General features: G+C 49.0%; 1 protein-coding gene across 1 annotated transcript in view; it reads right to left on the bottom strand.

Moving 5' to 3' along the window:
* AAGAB (alpha and gamma adaptin binding protein) overlaps positions 1-24370 on the bottom strand; it is a 206363-nt gene that overhangs the window by 49743 nt on the left and 132250 nt on the right. The window contains exon 6 of the mRNA XM_085644601.1: positions 7914-7996. Within this exon, the coding sequence (XP_085500727.1) occupies positions 7914-7996 (83 nt within the window). The remainder of the gene's footprint in view (positions 1-7913; positions 7997-24370) is intronic.

Raw genomic sequence — 24370 nt, 5'->3', positions numbered from 1 at the left:
TCTAAAAAATTAAAACTTTAAAAAAACTGTAGTACTTCCTTTTTTAAACAGCTTGGCACTTCAGTCACCACTACCTCCCTTTGCAGCTAAACAGAATATGCTGAATATTGTGTTTTACCAACACCGCCAAATGAGCTCAGTATATACCGCTTGGTTTTTTAATTTAGAAATTGTTGACTATCTTTTTGAAGGATGTTTTTTGTCTAAATTCGCTGTCATCACAAGTTATGTTCTTACCAATGCCATGGCCCACAGGTGTGGGTTAGAGGTATTCTAAGTCTCCCCTAGACACAGCTTTAGCTGCCTCTCAGACTATACAACATATTCAGAATTATAAAACAGAGGAAGAGGCTTTGGGTCAGCCTTCTTCAGCAATTGGTTGGCTGCACTGTCATTCACATGTTGGATCTGCCCACACACCAGCAAACAGACTGGGGCAATGGGTCAACCCTCTTCAGCCACTGGCTTTGTGGAAGCATCATTCACATTTGGCACAGCCCAGTGTATAAATGTTGGTATCCAGCATTGTGAGCGACAGTATTTTTCCCCTTTCACATCTTGGTCGGCAGACAAAAGAGTTCCATATTACCAGGTTTGTGTATATAACTGAGAAGCACAAATAAAGACATACACACAATTTAAAGAAGACAATAAAATAACTCCAGCTCACAAATGCATGTTTTACTCTGTAAAGGCTGCAGCAAGTACATCTAAATTATAATCTATTCCAGAGCAATGATACCGCGAGCCACAAACAGAATTGTGCCTCCTTCTCAATGTATAGAACAGAAGCTGCCTGGAGACCAAGTGATAACTAACATACAAAGTGTAGGAAGAACAGGCTAATGTACATAGCAGAAATCCCCAGGTAACACACACTGTACCATTACAGACAGCTGCCGAATCATTCACTTTTACAATACTGAATATTGATTTGCAATGTATTGCTGTGCCTGGCACTACTGCTCAAATATGGTTTGTTAAAAAAAAAAAAACATGTTTTAGATTATGTAAACAAGTGTTAAGTTACATCCACTACCAAAGTAGTTTCAAATTCAGTGGCGATGACCTTGATCACAAACAAGTGAATAGTAGCACTGGGTTCATAAGTGTATGGCTGACGACCCTTTAAGACCAGTATACTCAGTCAAGAAAGCAGCTGCAGGGGGGGCGTGGCTGCCGAAGAAGATGGCCGCAGCTTAGAGCGGCTCCGGCGCCTACCGCCCGATCACACATCAATCCTGACACGGATCCTGGCCGAAACCGGCAAAATATTCCCGGCGACGTCCCCTGCATAGCGGAGCCGCCGGCCTGCAAAGTTACTCGCCTGGCGGCAGACGTGGGGGCACAGAGCCACGCGCTGCCGAAAGTGCGGCCAGGGCCGGAGAGCGGCGCCGGGGCCTCGGGTGACGGCCTGACGGCCCTGAAGAACCGCGATGGGCGTGGTCTCCGCCTGAAACCCTCGAGTTGCGGACGCCGGCGGCCGGGCTGTTGGGGCTGCATTGGCCGCGAGGGAGAGTGACCTGCGGTTGGTCTCGCTGCGGCGCCCGGAGGGCCCTGCAGGGTGCTTTGGGGGAGGCCCCGCGTTGTTTGGCGCCGGCGTGTAACGTGGAGGCGGGGTGCAGGCCTGGACGCTGCACAGTGGAGATCCGGGGCGTCCCTGCCCCCCCCCACCCTCGCTCGGGGCCGGAGCCCTGGCTTGCCCCTGAGGCGTGGTCCGGCGACTGGCACACAGCGGGCTGGTGTGCGACGTGTACGGGGCGGCGCAGGTCCCGACTACGGACTGGGGCGTAGCTGGTGTGCATCGAATACTTTGGGGTAGCGGCGGGACTCCAGTGAACCCGACAGGCCGCACGTGGATGGTCCCGTGGCAGGCGGCGGCGACGACAGCTGGATCCCTGCTGCACCTCCCTCTCGCCTGAAGACCCGGACCAACAAGGGGACTCCCCGCCTGCACCGGCCATTATGGGAGGTAAGGGGCCCCATGGGGGGCCGCACGCCGAACTTGACAAATCCGCCTACCGGAAGGGCCAGACGGGCTCTTCCCCCCCCCCCCCCCCCCGACGAGCCTAAAGAGATCACCCTGCAGGACGTCATGGCCACGCTGACCCAGATGCAGGTCTCCATAGGGACAATCTCAACTGACATAACGCTGCTGAGAGCAGATGTCGCTAAAATGAATACGAGACTGTCGGAGGTGGAAACGGTCGCGGCGACCCTTACCAGCGACACAGCGGAGTGTAAACAGCGGATACGGACGCTGGAACTTGTCCAAAAGCAGCTGTTGGACAAGCTGGATGACCAGGAAGGCAGGTCCAGAAGGAATAATGTCCGCGTCGTGGGTGTGCCGGAGAGTGAGCGGGGGCCGGCGCTGGACCTCTTCATTGAAAAACTTATCACGGACCAGCTGCAGCCGCGTGGGCTGTCAAAATTTTTCTCTGTGGAAAGAGCACATCGGGTGCCCGGAGGACGGCCAAAACCGGGGGCCCCCCCGCGACCGATCCTGGCGTGTATATTTAACTTCCGGGACAGGGACGCTATCCTGCAGGCGGCGCGCACCGCTTCCCCGCTGAAGGTGGACAACTGCACGGTAACCCTTTATCCGGATTACACCACAGCAGTGATGAAACAGCGTTGCGACTTCCTGGCAGTCAAAAAGGAGTTGCGCGCTCGTGAACTCAAATACGCGATGCTCTACCCGGCGAAGCTGCGGGTTGAAGCGGAGGGACGAACATGGTTCTTCACCACACCGACGGAGGCCACGGAGTGGCTGGAGGGGTGGCGCCCGGCGAGAGCAGCAGGCCGCATGGGGCGTGAACGTAGACAACATTCTGGGTCCCCTGGGGCTTCGGCCGACGCCGGCCCAGGGGGCACGGAGCGCACACCACCGGAATCAAGCAGACAGGGGAAGGACTCGATTTTTTATGGTAAGGTGGTGCGGGGTGTCGGGTGGGCCCCCGTGGTTACAGGGTGCATGGCAGACATTGGGGCGCTGAAAGACTGAACTTCGATATCCTCAATGACTGGTTTCTCGCATTGACCCATATGTGATGAAGGGAAAGGGTGATGGGCAGGGAGCAGCTACTCCCCCACACGCAAGTACCAAGTTATGGGATCTAAGCGCTCTGCTAAATTGGGGTGGCGGGTAGTTCCAAATCCGCTGGCAGGGAGGGGGGTGGGGAGTTGGGGGGACCACGGGAAAGTTTTTTCATGTTTTTTTATGTATGTTGCAGCTACACATTGGCGATTGACGCAACCTAGGCCTGTTATCACACGAAGGATAGTGTACATGTTTAGCCACATTTCTACTACCCTACATGACGGAAGCGGAACACAAGCCCACTTCGGAGGCAAATACTAGCTTAAATGTGGGGAGTACGCAACCACCCAGCCCCTTGTTCAGAATAATGTCCTGGAATGTCAATGGATTGGGGGATAAAATCAAACGGGGACTGGTTCTCCAATGCCTTAAGCGCAAGGGGCCAGCAGTGGCGCTCCTGCAGGAAACACACTTGGTGGGCACGACTACGAAGGCACTGGATAGATGGGGGTTTAAAATGGTGATATATTCTGCATTCACGTCAGGTTCCAGTGGGGTGGGCATACTAGTGAATAAACGCTTCCCCCTGATTATTGTTGACTCCCGTGGCGAGGATCAGGGTCGCTTCGCAGCACTGACCTGCCAGTGGGAGGGGAAAATGTATAACTTAGTGACGGTATACGTCCCCCCAGCGCTACATGAGGATACTTTCAGGGCGTTGGGAGATTTTTTGTTGTCGCTCCCACACGGGGAACTAATCATAGGTGGGGACTTTAATGCGACTATGGATCCGCTAATGGACAGGTCGTCCACCTGGGATCACGGTAGTACTACTCCCAAACTACGAGAGTTCGCGGAGGCATTTGGCCTCCTAGACACCTGGAGAACCCGCAGCCCAGAGGACAGGCATGCCACATTTCACTCGGGGGTCCATAACAGTCTATCTCGCATTGACTACATCTTCGTACCAGCAACGGGGTTGAGGGGAATGACGGACGTCACGCACCTGCCCAGGGGCATCTCAGACCACTCCCCAGTTCTTGTTACATTTGCAAACTTCGCCCCACAGAACCGTAGAGTTTTTCCACTTCACCCTGGCTACCTCAAAATACCTAAAATTAATAAAGCCCTTCTGGTAACGACCAAACAGTATTTCGCAGAAAATAAGGACTCGGTGACCAGCCCAACGACACTGTGGGAGGCGTACAAAACGGTCCTTCGCGGGCAGGCAATCTCGATGGTGGCAGATCACAAGAAAACTCAACGAAGAGTGGTACTCGAACTGGAACAGGGGGTGACTGCGGCAGAGGCCGACCATGCTACACACTCGGACGACGACACCACACATAAAATGCTTCTGGCGCAACAAGAGTATAAATCATATCTTTGGGAGGCGGCACGGGCTAGACACGCTACAACGCAGAACACGATCTATGAACTAGGGGATAAGGCGGGTAGACTGCTAGCCTGGCTGGAGAAAAAGGAACGTGCAGCACTATGGGTGGCACGGATCCAGTTGGAGGCGGGTTGCTTCACGTCGGAGCCTCGACTGATCGCGGAGGCCATGTCGGCACATTACGAAAAGATCTACACTCCGGAGGCCTCATCCACAGTTGTGGACAATCTGGCGTTCCTCCGGGACATTGCTATGCCGGTGCTGGCCCCGTCCGAGGTGGCAGCCCTAGAGGCAGACCTGACCGCGGAGGAAATTACACTTGCAATTGCCGCCCTCCGCACTGGGAAGGCACTGGGGCCCAACGGAATTCCGGTGGAATTCTATAAGAAAGCAGCTACCCACCTCGTTCCGCATCTATTGGCTATGTACACTGGTAGCTTACGGAAAGGGATTCTTCCCCGAGACCAGAGACTGGCCACCATAGTGGCCATCCCCAAACCTAATAAACCACCGCATTATTGCGCCTCCTATCGCCCAATCTCGCTGCTAAACACCGAGGCGAAGATCCTTGCAAAGGTCTTGGCGACGAGGCTGCAGCCCCACCTTTCTGCCGTGATACACCCGGATCAGTCTGGGGTTTATGCCTAATCGTAATACCGCCCTGAACATACGACGGTTGCACGGGGTCCTTGCACATCGCTCCTCGATAGAAGAGGACGTGGTCATCCTCTCACTAGATGTGCGAATGGCATTTGATCTGGTGGAATGGCCTTTCCTCTTTGCGGTTCTTCGTCACCTGGGATTTGGCCCCAAGATATGCGCATGGATCCAGCTCCTGTATACTAAGCCGCTGGCGCAGGTCGTTGTCAATGGGCACATCTCGAACGCTTTTCCGCTGGGGCGGGGGACGCGACAGGGCTGCCCCCTCTCCCCACTCCTATTTGCGCTGGAGCCGCTCGCGGCCTGGGTGCGACAGGACCCGGTCATCCGTGGCCTAAAGTGGACGATGGGGTGGGAGGACCGCTTCTCGCTCTATGCAGATGACGTCCTGCTATATCTAGCTTCGCCAGCGCGCTCAATACGCTGTCTTTTGGACATCTGTGCGGCGTATGGGAGGGTATCTGGCTACACGATAAATTGGGAAAAATCCTACCTGTATGTACTTCAGGGCTCCCCGCTGCGGCTTCCTAGGGGATGCGACATTCGAGTGGTAGAGGACGGATTCAAATACTTGGGAATATATGTGACAGCGGACAGAGCAAAATTTGTTTCTGAAAACCTGGCGAAACCCCTGACGCGGTTCCGTAGCGACGTCAAATACTGGCGTTCCCTTCCCCTGACACTGCTGGGACGGGCCGCCCTCTTTAAAATGATGGCGCTCCCCAGATTTCTCTACCTGCTCCAGAATACACCCTTCCCGGTTGCCTCCGCTTACTTTACCGCCATAAACGCAGAGGTGACGAGTCTCCTGTGGGAAGACAAGGCGCCACGGATAGCGCTCCATAAACTGACCAGAGGCTGGTACGACAGGGTATCGCCCTCCCTCATATAAAGATATACTACTGGGCATCACAGCTTATGGTAATAAACCAGTGGCTCCATGTACCAGGGGACGACCCGGCCTACCGTATGGATCGTCAATTGCTGGGGACCGGGGGGGTTATGGGAGCGCTCTATAATCACACTAAGAAACGTGGCTTCACAGGCCCCACAGCGCACACACTGCTGATATGGTTTGAGGCGCAACGTGCTCTTGGTTGGGAGGGGAAGATCACCCAGGCCACACCACTATGGGACGCGAAACAGTTGGGAGTGCTGCGCACTACCAAAGGGTTTTTACAATGGGATCTGATTGGGATATCGAGGGTAGGTGATCTCTGGAAAAAAGGTGACATAGTCACATTTGCCCATTTACAAGCTGAATATGACCTGGCAGACGCTGAACGATTTCGCTACCTACAAATCAGGCACGCACTCCAGGCGGCGGTCCCGCCTGGGACTCGGCTGTCGGAGTCCTCGCTGTTGGAAGACAGGCTCCTCGCGGAACACCTGACTAAAAGAGCCACATCCCTGACATACCGGAAGGTGATAAACAACCAGCCAGACCCATTGTTGGCCCTTAAGGCCAAGTGGGAGACAGAACTGGGGGAATTAGACGAGACGGACTGGCAGGCGGCGCTTTCCTCCCCTAAGGAGATTGGGATCTCGTCCAAACTGAAGCTTGTACAATTTAAAATTATACACCGCACGTACTACACCCGCACACTCCTCTATAAACTTACCCGGACCGACTCACCGCTCTGTCTCAGGCAGTGTGTCAGGGACGGCAATCTTTTCCATACCGTTTGGGAGTGCCCCGTAATTGCCAAATACTGGAAGGCGGTCATGCGCACACTCTCCCAGGTGACGAAAGTTCCAACGCTTCCGGAGCCGAGGAGATGCCTCCTCAACGTGTGGGAGCCTACAGATCTTAGCCGCGTAGCGCAACTCTGGGTGACATTGGGACTTCTGCTGGCAAAGCGCAATATAGCCCAAAAATGGGGGTCTCGGCAGGCCCCTACCCTCGCTCAGTGGTGCAGAGACATGGACACCACAATGGTTGTCGAAAAAACAGTATACATTCATAGAGGCTGCCCCAAAAAGTGGTCCCAGATATGGGGGGGGGGGGGGGGGGGGGTGGAACGCCTACAGAGGGAATATATGTGAACCCCTGCTTGAGACCTCAGAATCTGAACTGAGTGACTGAGTTCCTATGGCCTAATCATACAATAAGTGTGACCTGCTAAGCTACTGCGTGATGCAGTAGAAGTCCAACGTGCTACTATATGCCACTAATGTACCAATGTCTAATTAAGGTATTCTGTGACTCTCTGTACGCTAGCAGACGAATGCGACACCGATGTATACAATGCACGTTGTTTTGTGTTTGAATTTATTAATAAAAATATTTCCAAAAAAAAAAAAGAAAGCAGCTGCATGCAAGCATCATCCATCAGTCCTGCTGCCCTTTCAATTACAGTTTTTGCTGTATCAAATAGAGAATGGCCAGACCTATTGTCTTTAGCAATGCTGGTTTTATCTAAGCTTTTGCCTCTACACCATTCCCCCTTTAAAACAATAGAACAAATGCAAAAAAACCTGAGGCAAGCTGATCCTCATACATGGTGTTAGTTCCTCCAGCAACAATTTGTGCACAACAAAGCGAAGAGCCGGGGTCAGCGAGAAATAATCTTCTCTCTATGATCCTCTGGCAATATGGTGCTTCGTCAATACCCCTTGTTGACTAAGCTGCTTTTCTGTTTTCATCTCGATCTCTCCAAGAGCTTTTCTGTTAGTCAAGCCTCCAAGGGGAAACATGTGTCCTGGTCGGAGGGCCAATGCAGAGAAGATTCAGCCGCACCACAGCCCCAACCTCTGCAATACATAATACCTTTGCAGTTTACAGCATGCTTCAAAGAGGAGGAGGAAGGCACTTACTGCTGGGTGGAGTCCCTCCATTGCTGCACAGCTGCGGTTTGCTCCAGTTACTGCGCTGAAAAGCCCAAATCCCTGGATGTGATCTAAAACGACAATGAGCTGGGTTAACGCAGAACGCCAGGCATGTCAGACATATCAGATGCTTTGGGGTACGGTCTTGCTGATAAATACAAGCCCTTCATGTTAGCTCTGTGTGGTTAGAGTAGCAGCCGCTCCATATGCAAAGCACTAATGGAGCAATAACCATTGTCTGTAGTGAGGTGCGACTCGAGAAATGCCACATGTGCCTTAGTTTCATTTGTATACTTATTTAGAAGGACAACTGCCGTTTGGAAGAGCAGTCGCCTGTGACGTACTCATTGCTTGGATTTGACAAATCCTACAATACCATTAGAAAGAATCGCTCAATATTCTGGCAGGACTAGTCACAGAAAGGTGTTAACTTTATCAAAGACATATACAAGAAGACCTCTCCTAAATCTTTCGCTGAGCTACAAACAGAGAAGGATTTGACAAAAATGGACATGAATAGATTTTTGAAACTTCAAGTCCAAATATTTAAACATACTATAAGACCGGTTGGCCCTTTTTTACCTCTCAGGCTATCCTAGCTGCTCAAAAGCGGTCATGCTCTATCTAGCATATATATACTACTCCTGACTAAACCATGTTAGAACCTTACAGTCAACGAAAAGAAATTGGAAGCTGAACCCAACACCTGTTGCAGGGATTCTGCTCATGCACAGAACTATGCGCAGGAAACCAGGACCTCAGTTAATTGCGGTGTACCAAAAACTCACCTCTGTACCCAGAACCCCTATCCGACCAGCATCAGTGTCTCATTCGCTCTCCGTATCAGCTCGAAGCTACCAATGATTGGACAACCCAGAACATGCGACTTAGTGTACTCTCAGGAATGGTGGGAATCAGAAATACCTGTTCGCTATTATTCTCATATCAGTAAAGTTTAAAATATTTATTTTATAAAATACGTGTCCTAAGATGCAGTATTTTGGCTAACATAAGCAGACAAATGATTAAAACTAAAACCATCAGCATTGTTACAATACCATAAAAAATGAAGGGAGAAATCATGTTACAAATGAAAGTGGAATACAACCACCCTTCCTTCAATAGTAAGCTAGTATTATTAGACTAATAGAAGGTCTCTAGGTTTGAAAGGGGAACCCCATACCGTAAATATCAGCTTAGGTGAATCACATCACAGGATCAGCTTTGCTCTGTGTCTGGAAAAAGTCTTCTCCAAAGTGTGTGTCTCATGCATGCAAACTGCAATATTAAAGGCGCTCGAATTTCAGAGATTTGCAGCTGTGTGCGTGTTATGTCTAGAGAGTGGGCCGATCAACCTGAATTCAAAAGCATACATTGTTTGTTAGCCCTGACTGTGTCTGCACACCATGTTCAGACCAAGGTCGCGGTCCACATCTAGGGATGTGAACAACCAACCGTTCCCATGTGAAGAAAAGGCAAGCAAGCATTCTTCATATAATAACATCTATCAGCAGTGTCGTGTGCACAAGCAGCAAAAGTGGCCAGATGGCGTTTTAACTTCTAAGACGCATATGCTAACATAGCAATGTGTGTACCTAAACCTCCGTCTCCACTACACCCCCCTTGATCTGACCACGAACAAATAGGGGTACAATTTAGGAACGCAGAGTTCAAGTTCGACAGAGACAGAACCAAGTGCATGTATTGTAAATCCATAGAAATGGCTGTGAAAGTTCGAAAAACTGGTGTAGAAAGATAAAAGAGAAACTAGAGAGAGAGAAAGAGAAGAAAAAAAGAGAAAAGAAAAAAATGGAGAGAAAAAAGAACAAACATGTGACGTACTATCTCGCAAAGGCTCAGTACAGCCTAAATGGCAAGACAAAAAAACTCACAAAAAAAATGTGTAGTTCAAATGTCGGAAGTTGGTCGACTTCCAAGTTAATCCATCAGCGTGTAAGCACAGTAAGTTGCGACAGCCTCCAAGAGGAAGTCATTATAATGACCGGCAAAGGTGTCCGCCATCCAGTCTAACAAAGTAAATGAACATTCGTGTTCTTCACCAACTGGAGCCTCTAGCACAATCAGAGGGCAACTTGCGTATTCTTCGATGTAACTCCTCGCCAAGAATTCTTATGCTGCCGTATAGATGTCCCAATTCCCTAGGACTCCATGTGCCGCTCCACAGGCCATAATCCTGATACCAGAACAGTCCAACTCATGAGCCACTAAGGGACTCATCAGTCGATCATAATCCGGGGCAGGAGACACCGAGTTTGACAGGCACAAATCCAGAGCCCATTCGAAGGGACAATCTATGCAATGAAAAACAGGTTGCACGCAAGTAAAGTAAGAAAACCGGAAGGACAATCCATAGGCTATGCTTAAGGTGGCCAGTGGCAATGTACCGTAACAATCAAGCATCCGGTTACGAAGATGGAGCAGCCGGGGAAGGCTGCCTTGTGACACATATTGTGCAGCCATTGCGCAGCAGGCAAACCAACAGGAGCACACCAGCCGTGAGGGCGAGAATCAACGGGAGCCCGCCGAAGACGCTGGAAAAAATAGAATGAAAAAATGTCGGTATCACACCAAAAATTGTTTGGAAAGAGGTCACGAGGCCGGAGCCCACAACTTTGAAAAAATGAGCCAAGCCAGTTGTTGACGAGGCATTGAATATAGTGTGAATCAGCGCGCCAAAATGAAGGGGGAGATCAGTGTTTAAAAGCACATGCACCTCGGTGCGGGTGTTTGCTACGTGAAGAACAAATGTTTCACGGGAGGAAGTCAGAGCGACTTCTTTTTGAGACAATAGAGCCCTTATTCTGCTCATCTTGTTGAACTCTGCTTTCAAGGTTGGGATGGAAGGCCAGATGGATACATCCAACCTCCCATGTGGGGGCGGGAAAAGGACATTTTTGCAGCATACTACATGTTGTGAGACAGTCACATTGTAGGGAATTCCCAATAGCATCCCGCAGCAAGCCTCATTATTTAAAAGCAAACTACTACCGTTAGCTAACAATGTAAAAGTGGGTGTAATAGCTGGCACTGGAATCCCTTTCAGAACGCAAATTCGGTGCCTGAACGTTGCATGCACCATGCAATTGGATGTGCCTACAAACTACTAAGTGATCAGGTGTGGAAATGCACTCTTCACCTTTCAAATAAACTTATTTTCCTTCTCGGTTGCATCTGTATGTGAAAGGGAGTGACCAAACTTCATGCAGAAAAGCAGTACCCAATGGTTCATATCTGCCTAGGGCATAATGTTTCATACAGGAATTGAACTTAAACAGAGGAAATGGCAAGGTGATTAACTCGTGGATAAGCCACACTGTGGAGTTCAATTCGGCTACAGAGAAAGGCAAAGGTTCCAACTTTTCAATATGCAGTAATGAGTATGTCGCATCTTTCATGGACATAAACTGTTGTTTCGCAGTCAGATTAAATGGCAGGAATAAAGAAGATGTATTCATGTAGTCCCTTCAGAGTTTGTAATGTCCATGCAAACTGCATTATAGAACGCAATTGATTCTGACCATGATATAAAACAGACATATCATCCTGTACAATATCTACAACAGATGAAACAATATTATCTAATGTATAAATTCTGGATGAAAGTGTGTTAATGCTATTATCGATGACAGCTAGCACTTTCTCCAAATTGGCTTGATCAATAGCTCTCAATCTGGAGGCCGCTTCAATTTGCGATAGTTTCCAAACTTTGTTATAAATAGCATATACCCAACTTTTGGACCTGCCACCTACAGGACCGTTAACAAAATTATTCAAATCTATTTTGTCAAGCAATTTTGATAAATGAAGTTTAACAGATGCCAAGGTGGAATGTTGCAGCCAGTTCTGACATAACTTCCCTACAGAATAGGTAGTAACCGAATGGGAAGATTCAAAACGTGGGTCTACTCTAACCTGTGTATATCCAGGATATAGACCAAGAAAACTATGTTGACAGGAATCTGAGCTTTTCTGCCATAATAACCATCCTTCATGATCTAAACTGGAGATATTGAAGGATGTGTTAGTAATATATGACTGCGACTCCTCAAGGGATAGATATGTGTGATTATCCCAATTCGGGTAAGCACCCAGATCAGGAATAGATGAGGAATTAATCTTTTTAGAAGTAGCCAATCCAAAACAGGTGGTTTGAAAAATGGTCGAATTCAAAAATAACACGTGGTTTGAGATAAGGCAAGCACGATGCAGAGCTTCAGTCCCTCGTACCTGCCAGGATTTAGAACCCCAACGCGATTTAAGATCAATGGTATCTTTCCACAAATCATAACCCCGTATATTCAACTCGTCCATAAAGGATTTGGAATATAACAATTTAGTAGAAGTAAGTCTAACTTTAGATGCTGGTTCTGCAGCTAGTTTAAAATAAAATGCTTTAGGGTCAGATTCACTAAAATCTGTAAAATCTGTAAATTTGTTCACAAAAGTTTTAGAGCTGCCTTCAGTTGGTGCTAGACAATGTTCCCATTGCGTATAATTAACAACATTTCTAAAAGTATTGGCTTTATGGAGGAAGTGATTACCATAGTGTTGGTAGCAAAATAGCTCCCCATAATTAGCTGTGTCTAAATACAAATCTTCAGCATCAAAAGCAGCATAATATTTCAAATCAGAAAACGGTGCCTTTATGGCCTGGACGTCCCAATCATCAGACTGGATGTTTTGTTTCACAACATCCCCCATAGAAACACAAAGTACATTTGGAACATTAAACACTTCTGTGGGACCATGAATTTGAAAGTTAACAGAATCCCACACAATCCCATCCTTCACAGGTCAGGCCGTAATATTCACAAAAGTCTGGTCCCTTTTCATGACGTGTGATGAGGATTGAGGGGCCAAAGTTCCATCAATTAGTCTAACTGCAGATCTTTCGGTGAGATAGTGTCCATTTATAAGAAGAAAAAATACCACCACAAATTCAATGGACATAAACAAAAAGATACTTATGAGCAACAGCCAAATGTAAGTCCAGGGGGGAATTAAAAAAGTTCTCTTAAACCAAGCAGCAAAAATAGAAACTTTTGATGGGGGATTGGAAGTCATAGAGTTAGTATCAAATGAAAGTCGTGACTGGTCAACTGCAGTTGATTGTAAACCAGGCAACGATACATCTGTGGGATAAGCATACTCAGTATCTGCAGATTGACCACCAGTCGGTGGAGGCAATAAGGGATCAGTAACTGTATGCATCTCGATGGCAATGTCAGGCCTGTTGGAATTCGCCGGAGCCAAAACAGAATTTCTACGCATCGCTGGACAAGAGACCGCTGGAGTCATACTAAAGAATCGGCCATTCACTGTAGTTTGACATTGTCAATGGAGATGTACCGGTTATCCTTGCGACCAGGAAGTGGAGGTAAAATGACTGTTCTTGTACCCTGCACGCCAAGCACTGGTACCGGTGCACGATAAGAGGGGCCAAACTCCTTCTTGTTCTCCACCTTCTCACGGACCAGGTCACCAACTCGAGGTAGCCAGCCAACTACCGGAATCTGAAGCGCAGCATCAGTTGTGGAGGGCAAGTGTTCCTTTGCAAGACTGTCTCTGGTCTTTTGTAAATTCTGTAATACAGCACAGTGATCATCTACGTCAAAGGGTGCGGCTAACGCCGCCATGTCTAGACCATAAAGATCCGGGACAAACATCTTTATGCCAAAGAGCATTTCGTATGGGGTCCGCCCACCCAGAGACCTTCTTGGAAGATTATTAAGTGCACGTTGTACGCTATACAGATGGGCTAACCAGATCCTGCCAGTGCCTAAAATCCTAGCTGTCAAGGATTGCTTTAAGTCACGGTTCATCCGTTCCACAACACTATTGCCCTCAGGCCGGTATGGAGACGAAAATTTGACTTGGACCCCCAAAGATCTCATGGCTTCTTTGTACGCCTTAGAGGCGAACACAGGACCTTGATCAGAATGAAGGGTGCCACATGCAAAGATTCCCACAAAGACACGCAAATCCCTGATGACAGTGCGAGCATCAGCACTCCTTTGTGGCCATACCCAAAGAAAACGTGTGCACAAATCAACTGCCACGAAGATGTACTTATAGGCAGTATCAGAGGAGAAAGGACCGCAGTGATCTAAATAAACACACCCAAGGGGGTTATTAGATATGTACAACTGCGTTTGTGGAGGGCGCGCAGCAGTCGAAGGTTTAATCTGCTGCCAAATGTCACAATTAAGAACATAAGTACGAGTCTGTTTATACAATCCGCGCCACCAGTAACGTTGTTGTAAGTGAGTAACAGTTGCTGAAATGCCGGCATGGGCAGAGGCCATACCTTCGTGAGCCGCTGTTATCAAGGAAAGTCTGCAGTCCGCATTGGGAATCAATCTATCAACAACGTCGTTAATTCTCACATAGGGGACTTTATCAGGACTTAAATGATAAGAGTACCGAGAAGGGAAACCTCTAGGGTAATTACTACCCTTCTCTGTAGCAGCAATAGCTGCCAAGATGTCATCATCAATCTTACTTTTGGCTCTTGTAACTGCTGCCACTAGATATGTTGCCACTGCAGTTTTCGCTGCATCGTCAGCTAAGCTGTTTCCGACAGCGTGGACACCAACTTGTTGGTGCCCAAGAGTGTTAATCACATTCACGAGAGGCAGATTCTCTAAGTTCTGACACTCGAACCCAAAGCATTTTATGCTTAATTGTGCTTCCCTTGGAATCACAATTTTCATTTTGAGACCAAAAGATAATAAATTGTCATTAAAAGACTGAACACAGTAAAATGAGTCACTCACTATAAGAGTTGTAACCCGTGGATCAGCAAACTCCAGTGCAAGCACAAGAGCACGTAGCTCTGCCAACTGTGCGGTACAATCACTAAATGAGTGCGTATGCACGGCATCAGACTTGAATTCACCATTCACGAGAGTACCAGCCACAATTGCGCAGGCCGCTGAATAAGCGTGCTTCGATCCCAGCGCTGGCTGCGCAGAACCGTCGGTGTATATGACACAATGGTACTCCTCAAGTGGGCGCAAAGACAGAGGAGCTGGATGAACAAATTCATACTGCAAAAACTCCTGCATCTGCAATCAAAGATGTAGGTGACATCCAGAGAAGTCAAGGAAGTGGCCCATTGTATCAAACGTGGATGCAAAGCTTTAGAATTAGGTACACTGGCTTTCGTCACTGCCTCGAGAGCAGGATACGGTGTGACAACCAACATGCGTTTCCCCTGCGACAGTGCTCTTTCTTTAAGAATTGCCATCTGCACTGCAGTCAAAACTTTTTCGACAGTGGAAAAACGCATCTCAGCCGAAGTGTACAGGTGTGATTTGTATGCAATGGGGACTGTGTCGTGCTCATAGAACGTTAAGTATGTGAAACCCACCGTGCCTGGCACAATTCTTATCACCAGGTTAGTGTGGTTATCACGTGTCAGTAACTATTTCGAAGCAAGAAGGTCAGCCTGCAAAGATTGCAAGACAGCTGAATGTTCAGGCAGCCAGCATGATTTGGAAAAAGTAGGTTGTACCAAGGCATATAGCGACTTGATACGCTGGGCATAATCGGGAATATAAGTACGCCCCAAATTCAGAAAACCCAGCAAAGATAGTAGTTTTTTCCGTGTTGTCAGAGCACGCAAACATGCGCACTTCTCCAGGAAATGAGGGGCTAATCCTCGACCTTCATTGTTGAGTTCATAGCCCAAAAACAACACTGTATACTCTGCAATGTGTGACTTCGCAAAGTTGAATTTGTAACCGAAGTCCGCAAACATAACAATTATGCGGTCAACGCGACACAGATGCGGCCACAATTCGTCGTCTGTGTGATAAATATCGTCAACATACGAGTTCGCATCAGGGTCAATGCTCTCTAACAGAGACTACACGTGCGGCAAACACGCCAGGGCTGTTTTTACAGCCCATGGCCAATCTCTTAAATTGTTTCTGTTTGCCGCCAGAAGTAAAGGCTGTCCATTGACTACTAATTGAGGACAGATTGTGGCTGAAAAAGCCATTAGATATGTCAAGTGTGGTCTTAAACCTTTTTCTCACGAGACTATCCACAAGGGCAGAACTGTGGGTTTTCTGTACAGCACAAGTCCGACAATGAGAGTTCAAATGCCGCTAATCCAAAACTAGGCGGTATGACCCATCAGGTTTAGTTACAGTGAATAGAGGATTATTCATTGGGGACACACAATTTTCATTAACACCTTGATATTCCATTTGTTCAAGGATTTCAGCGACGTGAGATCTAGCTTTGCGGCGCATGGGATATTGCGGTTGGGGCAGAGGCCGTAAAGGAATCTTATGGCTCGGCGATAATTTATCTCACACAACCTGAGTACGGTATAAAGCCGGAGCAAGCACCTGGGCCCACTCTTCTGCAAATTTCTGAGCGTGATCCTTAGGCACAGTGTGCGCGAAAGATGGGAGGATCACCTACTCCCCTCCAGGAGCGGCCAAAATAAACGCTGGGGGCCAGTCCGCCTCAGCTAATAGAATGTCATATCTAGTGGTCAGATTATCCCAAAAAATCCCCTGTATTGTACGTTGTATGTCACCCTCAATCAAAAGGACTATATCATATAGTCTGTCAGGGGGAGCCACTCTAGTATCCGCAGTTTCTACCGTAATGAAAGTGTCAGTTGCTGTCGCCTCCAGAAATGGACGCAGTGCTTGCCGCACTACTGTAACCTCCGCTGCAGTGTCGAGCAGCGTTAGTGCCCATGTCAGGTTCCGAAGCTGCATCCTCACTATTTGTGGCATACCTCGCTGTTAGGGCAGCAACCTTCTTTTTCTGAAACGGGGGACGTTGTCGTGCAAACTCGTCCTGCTTGTTCTTACCTCAGACTGACTGGGTTGCTCACGTCCTTGTTGGGCACCCCGACCTTTACCACGTTCTCCGCCACCGGACTGTGAGGCCGATGTTTCCTGTGAAGAACGAGGAGAACGTTGTTCAGTAACCTGAAACCTGTCAGGTGACCTAATTCTAGTGCGATCGCGCAAATCATATGTGCGCTCACTAGTCGCCTGTACCGGTGACGCGGGACGAGACCCCTGTTTCTGTTGCTGCTTCCCCTGTTTCTTAGCTCTCCAATTTTGTTTTGGAAAAGCTGGACGATCGTCTTTTACAGACGAACTCGCCTTAGTTTGCTGCTGCACATCTGGAATGACAATAGTAGGCTTAATCCCCAAACTACTGCGGCCAATATTCCTATAAGTCTCCGCAATAATTTTCGGTAACTCTCTAGGCTTATCGAGTTCGTCTACAAGGGCTAAACCATTCGCCACCTGAAAGTGAACCGCATCTCCCTTTAGGTTACCAAGGATGAGAGTGGCCACCACGTCCACCACACCGAAAAGCCTCATTCCCAACTCGACCGCCGCCTCCGGCCCATGTTGATCTTGAACACACTTGATGACTGAGGGAAGCACGGCCATAGAAGGGGTGCCAAAGCACTTTGAGTAGACCGCTGCAAAAACTTTACCCCAGTTATCACAATCGGCCACCTCTGGGACTAAGTCTTTCTGCAAACTAATGGTGAGTATCCTGTGTTTTTCCACAGGAGTAGAGTGCGGAAATACAGCCTCCAGCTGGTCAAATTTCTCAGCAAGCCAATAAGGCAAATCGTCCTTATTCTGGGGGCGCTTGCCCATTACCGAATTAACCATGACGAGACTAATGACAATCCCGGCCGGGCCAGCTGCCTGTCCCGCAACAACAGGTGCCCCCATCTGCACGTTGCGTGAAACATATTGCACTAAAGCCTGATATGCCGTAATCAGGGCTGTATGGAGGACACACAACTCTTCCACCGTAGCATTTAAATAACGAGGATGAGGAGTAAATCCGGCCAAGTGCCCCCTGGAATGGACAAAGGGCCTAAGCGAACCGGTGTAACCGTATGGGGAAAGGCGTCATTAAATCAAATGCGATGCTGCCATGCCGAAATAGGAATCTCCTGTGTCCTATATGACGTATAATTTACTAGGCCCCGTGTGGGAGTATAGGAGTGAAACGTAGTATCGTCCACATTCACAGCCGTCAGAGTAACCCAAGAGTACAACAACTCGTAGGGATATGATGCATCGGCACTCACCACAAAAATAACAGTCATTCCATCGTCCGGCACCCCGAACTGCATCAAATGACGCCAGAGAGGTGCTCGGCTATGCGCCGCAATATCGACTGCAGCCATATGGACACCGAGAAGAAAAACAATCTATATTATAGAAGCACAAGGGTTCAAAAAGGTTTTTAAATTTTTTGATTGACAAGCTTGACCGAACCTACTGTATTAAATAGGTAGGTTTAAAACCGTCACTCCCGCTATCCGGAAACAAGAGTGAGGGTGTCGTGGACCAATATAAGCACTACTAAGGCGTCTCAAATCTAAAGACCAAACGTTGGTTGCGCCATGTTGCAGGGATTCTGCTCATGCACAGAACTATGCGCAGGAAACCAGGACCTCAGTGAATTGCGGTGTACCAAAAACTCACCTCAGTACCCAGAACCCCTATCCGACCAGCATCAGTGTCTCATTCGCTCTCCGTATCAGCTCAAAGCTACCAATGATTGGACAACCCAGAACATGCGACTTATTGTACTCTCAGGAATGGTGGGAATCAGAAATACCTGTTCGCTATTATTCTCATATCAGTCCACAAGAAGAATAATCTGAGACACATTTTATAAATTACGTGTCCTAAGATGTAGTACTTTGGATAACATAAGCAGACAAATGATTAAAACTAAAACCATCAGCATTGTTACAATACCATAAAAACTGAAGGGAGAAATCATGTTACAAATGAAAGTGGAATACAACCACCCTTCCTTCAATAGTAAGCTAGTATTATTAGACTAATAGAAGGTCTCTAGGTTTGAATGGGGAACCCCATACCGTAAATATCAGCTTAGGTGAATCACATCACAGGATCAGCTTTGCTCTGTGTCTGGAAAACGTCTTCTCCAAAGTGTGTGTCTCATGCATGCAAACTGCAATTTAAAGGCGCTCGAATTTCAGAGATTTGATGCTGTGTGCGTGTTATGTCTAGAGAGTGGGCCGATCAACCTGAATTCAAAAGCATACATTGTTTGTTAGCCCTGACGGTGTCTGCACACCATGTTCAGACCAAGGTCGCGGTGCACGTCTAGGGATGTGAACAACAAACCGTTCCCATGTGAAGAAAAGGCAAGCAAGCATTCTTCATATAATAACATCTATCAGCAGTGTCATGTGCACAAGCAGCAAGATGGCGTTTTAACTTCTAAGACGCTTATGCTAACATAGCAATGTGTGTACCTAAACCTCCGTCTCCACTACACACCAAATTTATTGAGTTTAACTGAGAACGCATACATATGACTCCCTTTAGTAATGAAGTCTCGCCCATACACTCTCAAACGAAATATATGATTATAAATAGAGCCTACTGGACACCCGCTAAATTCCACATGCTTAATCTCATTCAATCTCCCCTATACTGGATCTGTGACTTTCATGTAGGAGACCTGCCACATGTGTTATTTTATTGTCCAATCCAGCAACCGTTCTGGGATAGAGTTTACTAGTATATAACACACATTCTAGACATCAGACCAAACTGAGAATTCTCGTGTATTTTACTAGGATGCTTAGTGCCACAAATACAAAATGACAATGAACAGGACCTACTTGATCTAATGCTCACCCGGGCGTGCAAAATAATTCTAGGTAATTGGAAGAACTTCAAACTAATCAATTTCAAGATGTGGCAGGAATGGATAATCTTTTTGAGAGGTGCCCACAATAATGCTCTACAACTTTCCCCATGGCGCTCAGCCCACAGGAAAATGTGGAATGCTATGGATTCATTCTCCTTCATCTTTAAGCCTCCATGACATCCCTTAAGAGTCGACTCACCAAGGGGCATATATGATGTTCACCAAATTCTAGCCAAACAATGCACCATATTCACCTTGAATGCCTACTACAAACATCCCTCAAGTGCACCTTTTGATCAATACCGAGAGCCACTGGTTTAATTATTTCATTATTTATTTGTTGTATAACAGGATCCAACTTAAAGCAGGATGCACTAAGATATTCTTAAGCTGGAATATGTAGCACTATTATTACACATGCTAATCAATATGTCACTGTCTTTATTGCTAACGGGAATGTCTGGACATGTATGATAATCTCGTCACAAATTCTATAGAACGACGGATACTTTCGCCAGTGCCCACCTCCTTCTTTCTTATTTCTTTTTTGTTTGGTTTTTATGTTCACAGTCTCCTTATTTCTTTGGCGTTACAATTTTCTAAAATTTGCAATAAAAATTGCTTGAAATCACAAAAAGAAAGAATCTCTCAACAACATGCACCCACAATGAATCCGTTTATTTCACATTTACTTAGGATACAAAAACGAGCAAAAATGATCACTCATTAAAAGTAAATTGATTGATTATGCCACAGGTGAGCACTTTACTTGCCAATTCCAGACATCTTACTACTAACAACAAGATCTAGCACTGGTCATATGGAGACAGTACCGGCCCCAAGGAGGGGTCACACATATCTTGTAGAAGTCCATAGACTAGTTCATGTGTACATATGGTGGTAACTACACCGTCAGACAGGAGAGTAAAACTTCACACGCACACCCGGGTGGTCTTCTTCGGCCTGATCTGGTGCCCTTTAAAGGAGACTTCTGTGGGAAGAGATGCCTGGCTGGAGACAATGAGTATTCCCCAAAAAAATGCCTGCTGAGTTACGTTTCTGTAAGCAAGAGAAACAAACAATCAAGTTTATGTTGTGGGATTAGAAAAAAGGTTGCTGCGAGTCAACTGCAAGTCGGTGAAGGCAGTATGATCTCTACTGTGGCAGGGGCATCTGGGGCAGAGGGTGACAGCAAAAAGAGCCCTTCGGAGACTACAGGCTGGGGCAAATCAGTGGAGGCAGCATGCTCTCTACTGTGGCAGGGGCATCTAGGGCAGAGAGTGACGGCAGAAAGAGCCCTTCGGAGACTCCAGGCTTGGGCAAATCAGTGACGGCAGCATGATCACTACTGTGGTAGGGGCATCTGGGGCAGAGGGTGACAGCAAAAAGAGCCCTTTGAAGACTCCAGGCTGGGGCAAATCAGCTGAGGCAGCATGCTCTCTACTGTGGCAGGGGGCAACAGCAGAAAGAGCCCTTCGGAGACTCCAGACTAGGGCAAATCAGTGGAGGCAGCATGCTCTCTACTGTGGCAGGGGCTTCTGGGGTAGAGGGCGGCAGCAAAAAGAGCCCTTCAGAGACTCCAGGCTAGGGCAAATGAGTGGAGGCAGCATGCCCTCTGCTGGGGAATCTGGTGCAGAGAGTGACAGCAGAAAGAGCCCTTCGGAGACTCAAGGCTGGGGCAAATCAGCGGAGGCAGCATGCTCTCTACTGTCGCAGGGGCTTCTGGGGTAGAGGGTGACAGCAGAAGAGCCCTTCGGAAACTCCAGGCTGGGGCAAATCAGTGGAGGCAGCATGCCCTTTACTGTGGCAGGGGCATCTGGGGCAGAGGATGACAGCAGAAAGAGCCCTTCGGAGACTCCAGACTGGGGCACTTCAGTGGAAGCAGCATGCCCTCTACTGTGACAGGGCCATCTGGTGTAGTGGGTGACAGCAGAAAGAGCCCTTCGGAGACTCCAGGTTAGGGCAAATCAGTGGAGGCAGAATGCTCTCTACTGTGGTTGGGGCATCTGGGGTAGAGGGCGACAGCAGAAAGAGCCCTTCCGAGACTCCAGGCTAGGGCAAATCAGTGGAGGCAGCATGCCCTCTTATGGGGCATCTGGTGCAGAGAGTGACAGCAGAAAGAGCCCTTCGGAGACTCCAGGCCAGGGCAAATAAGTGGAGGCAGAATGCTCTCTACTGTGGCTGGGGCATAGGACGACAGTAGAAAGAGCCCTTCGGAGACTACAGGCTGGGGAAAATCAGTGGAGGCAGCATGCTCTCTACTGTGGCAGGGGCATCTAGGGCAGAGAGTGACGGCAGAAAGAGCCCTTCGGAGACTCCAGGCTTGGGCAAATCAGTGACGGCAGCATGATCACTACTGTGGTAGGGGCATCTGGGGCAGAGGGTGACAACAAAAAGAGCCCTTTGGAGACTCCAGGCTGGGGCAAATCAGCTGAGGCAGCATGCTCTCTACTGTGGCAGGGGGCGACAGCAGAAAGAGCCCTTCGGAGACTCCAGACTAGGGCAAATCAGTGGAGGCAGCATGCTCTCTACTGTGGCAGGGGCTTCTGGGGTAGAGGGTGGCAGCAAAAAGAGCCATTCGGAGACTCCCGGCTAGGGCAAATCAGTGAAGGCAGCATGCTCTCTACTGTGGCAGGGGCTTCTGGGGTAGAGGGCGGCATCAAAAAGAGCCCTTCAGAGACTCCAGGCTGGGGCAAATGAGTGGAGGCAGCATGCCCTCTGCTGGGGCATCTGGTGCAGAGAGTGACAGCAGAAAGAGCCCTTCGGAAACTCCAGGCTGGGGCAAATCAGTGGAGGCAGCATGCCCTCTACTGTGGCAGGGGCATCTGGGGCAGAGGATGACAGCAGAAAGAGCCCTTCGGAGACTCCAGACTGGGGCACTTCAGTGGAAGCAGCATGCCCTCTACTGTGACAGGGCCATCTGGTGTAGTGGGTGACAGCAGAAAGAGCCCTTCGGAGACTCCAGGCTAGGGCAAATCAGTGGAGGCAGAATGCTCTCTACTGTGGTTGGGGCATCTGGGGTAGAGGGCGACAGCAGAAAGAGCCCTTTGGAGACTGCGGGCTGGGGAAAATCAGTGGAGGCAGCATACTCTCTACTGTGGTACAGGCTTCTGGGGCAGAGGGTGGCAGCAAAAAGAGCCCTTCCGAGACTCCAGGCTAGGGCAAATCAGTGGAGGCAGCATGCCCTCTTATGGGGCATCTGGTGCAGAGAGTGACAGCAGAAAGAGCCCTTCGGAGACTCCAGGCCAGGGCAAATCAGTGGAAGCAGAATGCTCTCTACTGTGGCTGGGGCATAGGGCGACAGCAGAAAGAGCCCTTTGGAGACTGCGGGCTGGGGAAAATCAGTGGAGGCAGCATACTCTCTACTGTGGTACGGGCTTCTGGGGCAGAGGGTGGCAGCAAAAAGAGCCCTTCCGAGACTCCAGGCTAGGGCAAATCAGTGGAGGCAGCATGCCCTTTGCTGGGGCATCTGGTGCAGAGAGTGACAGCAGAAAGAGCCCTTGCAAAGCAGTGGAGGCAGCATGCTCTCTACTGTGGCTGGGGCATCTAGTGCAGAGGTTAACAGCAGAAAGAGCCCTTCGGAGACCTCAGGCTGGGGCAAATCAGTGGAGGCAGCATGCCCTCCACTGTGACAGGGCCATCTGGTGCAGGGGGTGACAGCAGAAAGAGCCTTTCGGAGACTCCAGGCTAGGGCAAATCAGTGGAGGCAGAATGCTCTCTACTGTGGCTGGGGCATCTGGGGTAGAGGGCGACAGCAGAAAGAGCCCTTTGGAGACTGCGGGCTGGGGAAAATCAGTGGAGGCAGTATACTCTCTACTGTGGTACGGGCTTCTGGGGCAGAGGGTGGCAGCAAAAAGAGCCCTTCCGAGACTCCAGGCTAGGGCAAATCAGTGGAGGCAGCATGCCCCCTGCTTGGGCATCTGGTGCAGAGAGTGACAGCAGAAATAGCCCTTCGGAGACTCCAGGCTAGGGCAAATCAGTGGAGGCAGCATGCTCTCTACTGTGGCTGGGGCATCTGGTGCACAAGGTGACAGCAGAAAGAACCCTTCGGAGACTCCAGGCTAGGGCAAATCAGTGGAGGCAGCATGCCCTCTACTATGGCTGGGGCATCTGGTGCAGAGGATGACAGCAGAAAGAGCCCTTTGGAGACTCCAGACTGGGGCAAATCAGTGGAGGCAGCATGCCCTCTACTGTGGCAGGTGCTTCTGGGGCAGACAATGGCAGCAAAAAGAGCTCTTCCAAGACTCCAGGCAAGGGCAAATCAGTGGAGGCAGCATGCCCTCTGCTGAGGCATCTGGTGCAGAGCGTGACAGCAGAAAGAGCCCTTCGGAGACTCCAGGCTAGGGCAAATCAGTGGAGGCAGCATGCTCTCTACTGTGGCAGGGGCATCTGGGGCAGAGGATGACAGGAGAAAGAGCCCTTCGGATACTCCAGGCTGGGGCATATCAGCCGAGGCAGCATTCTCTCTACTGTGGCAGGGGCTTCTGGGGTAGAGGGTGGCAGCAAAAAGAGCCCTTCCGAGACTCCAGGCTTGGGCAAATCAGTGGAGGCTGCATGCCCTCTGCTGGGGCATCTGGTGCAGAGAGTGACAGCAGAAAAAGCCCTTCCGAGACTCCAGGCTAGGGCAAATCATTGGCGGCAGCATTCTCTCTACTGTGGCAGGGGCTTCTGGGGTAGAGGGTGGCAGGAAAAAGAGCCCTTCCGAGACTCCAGGCTAGGGCAAG

Source organism: Triturus cristatus, chromosome 3_1 (assembly GCF_964204655.1).
Source record: "Triturus cristatus chromosome 3_1, aTriCri1.1, whole genome shotgun sequence".
NCBI classification, from domain to species: Eukaryota; Metazoa; Chordata; class Amphibia; order Caudata; family Salamandridae; genus Triturus; species Triturus cristatus.
The sequence above is the reverse complement of the archived record's forward strand: the minus strand, read 5'-3'. Positions and strand labels throughout refer to the sequence as shown.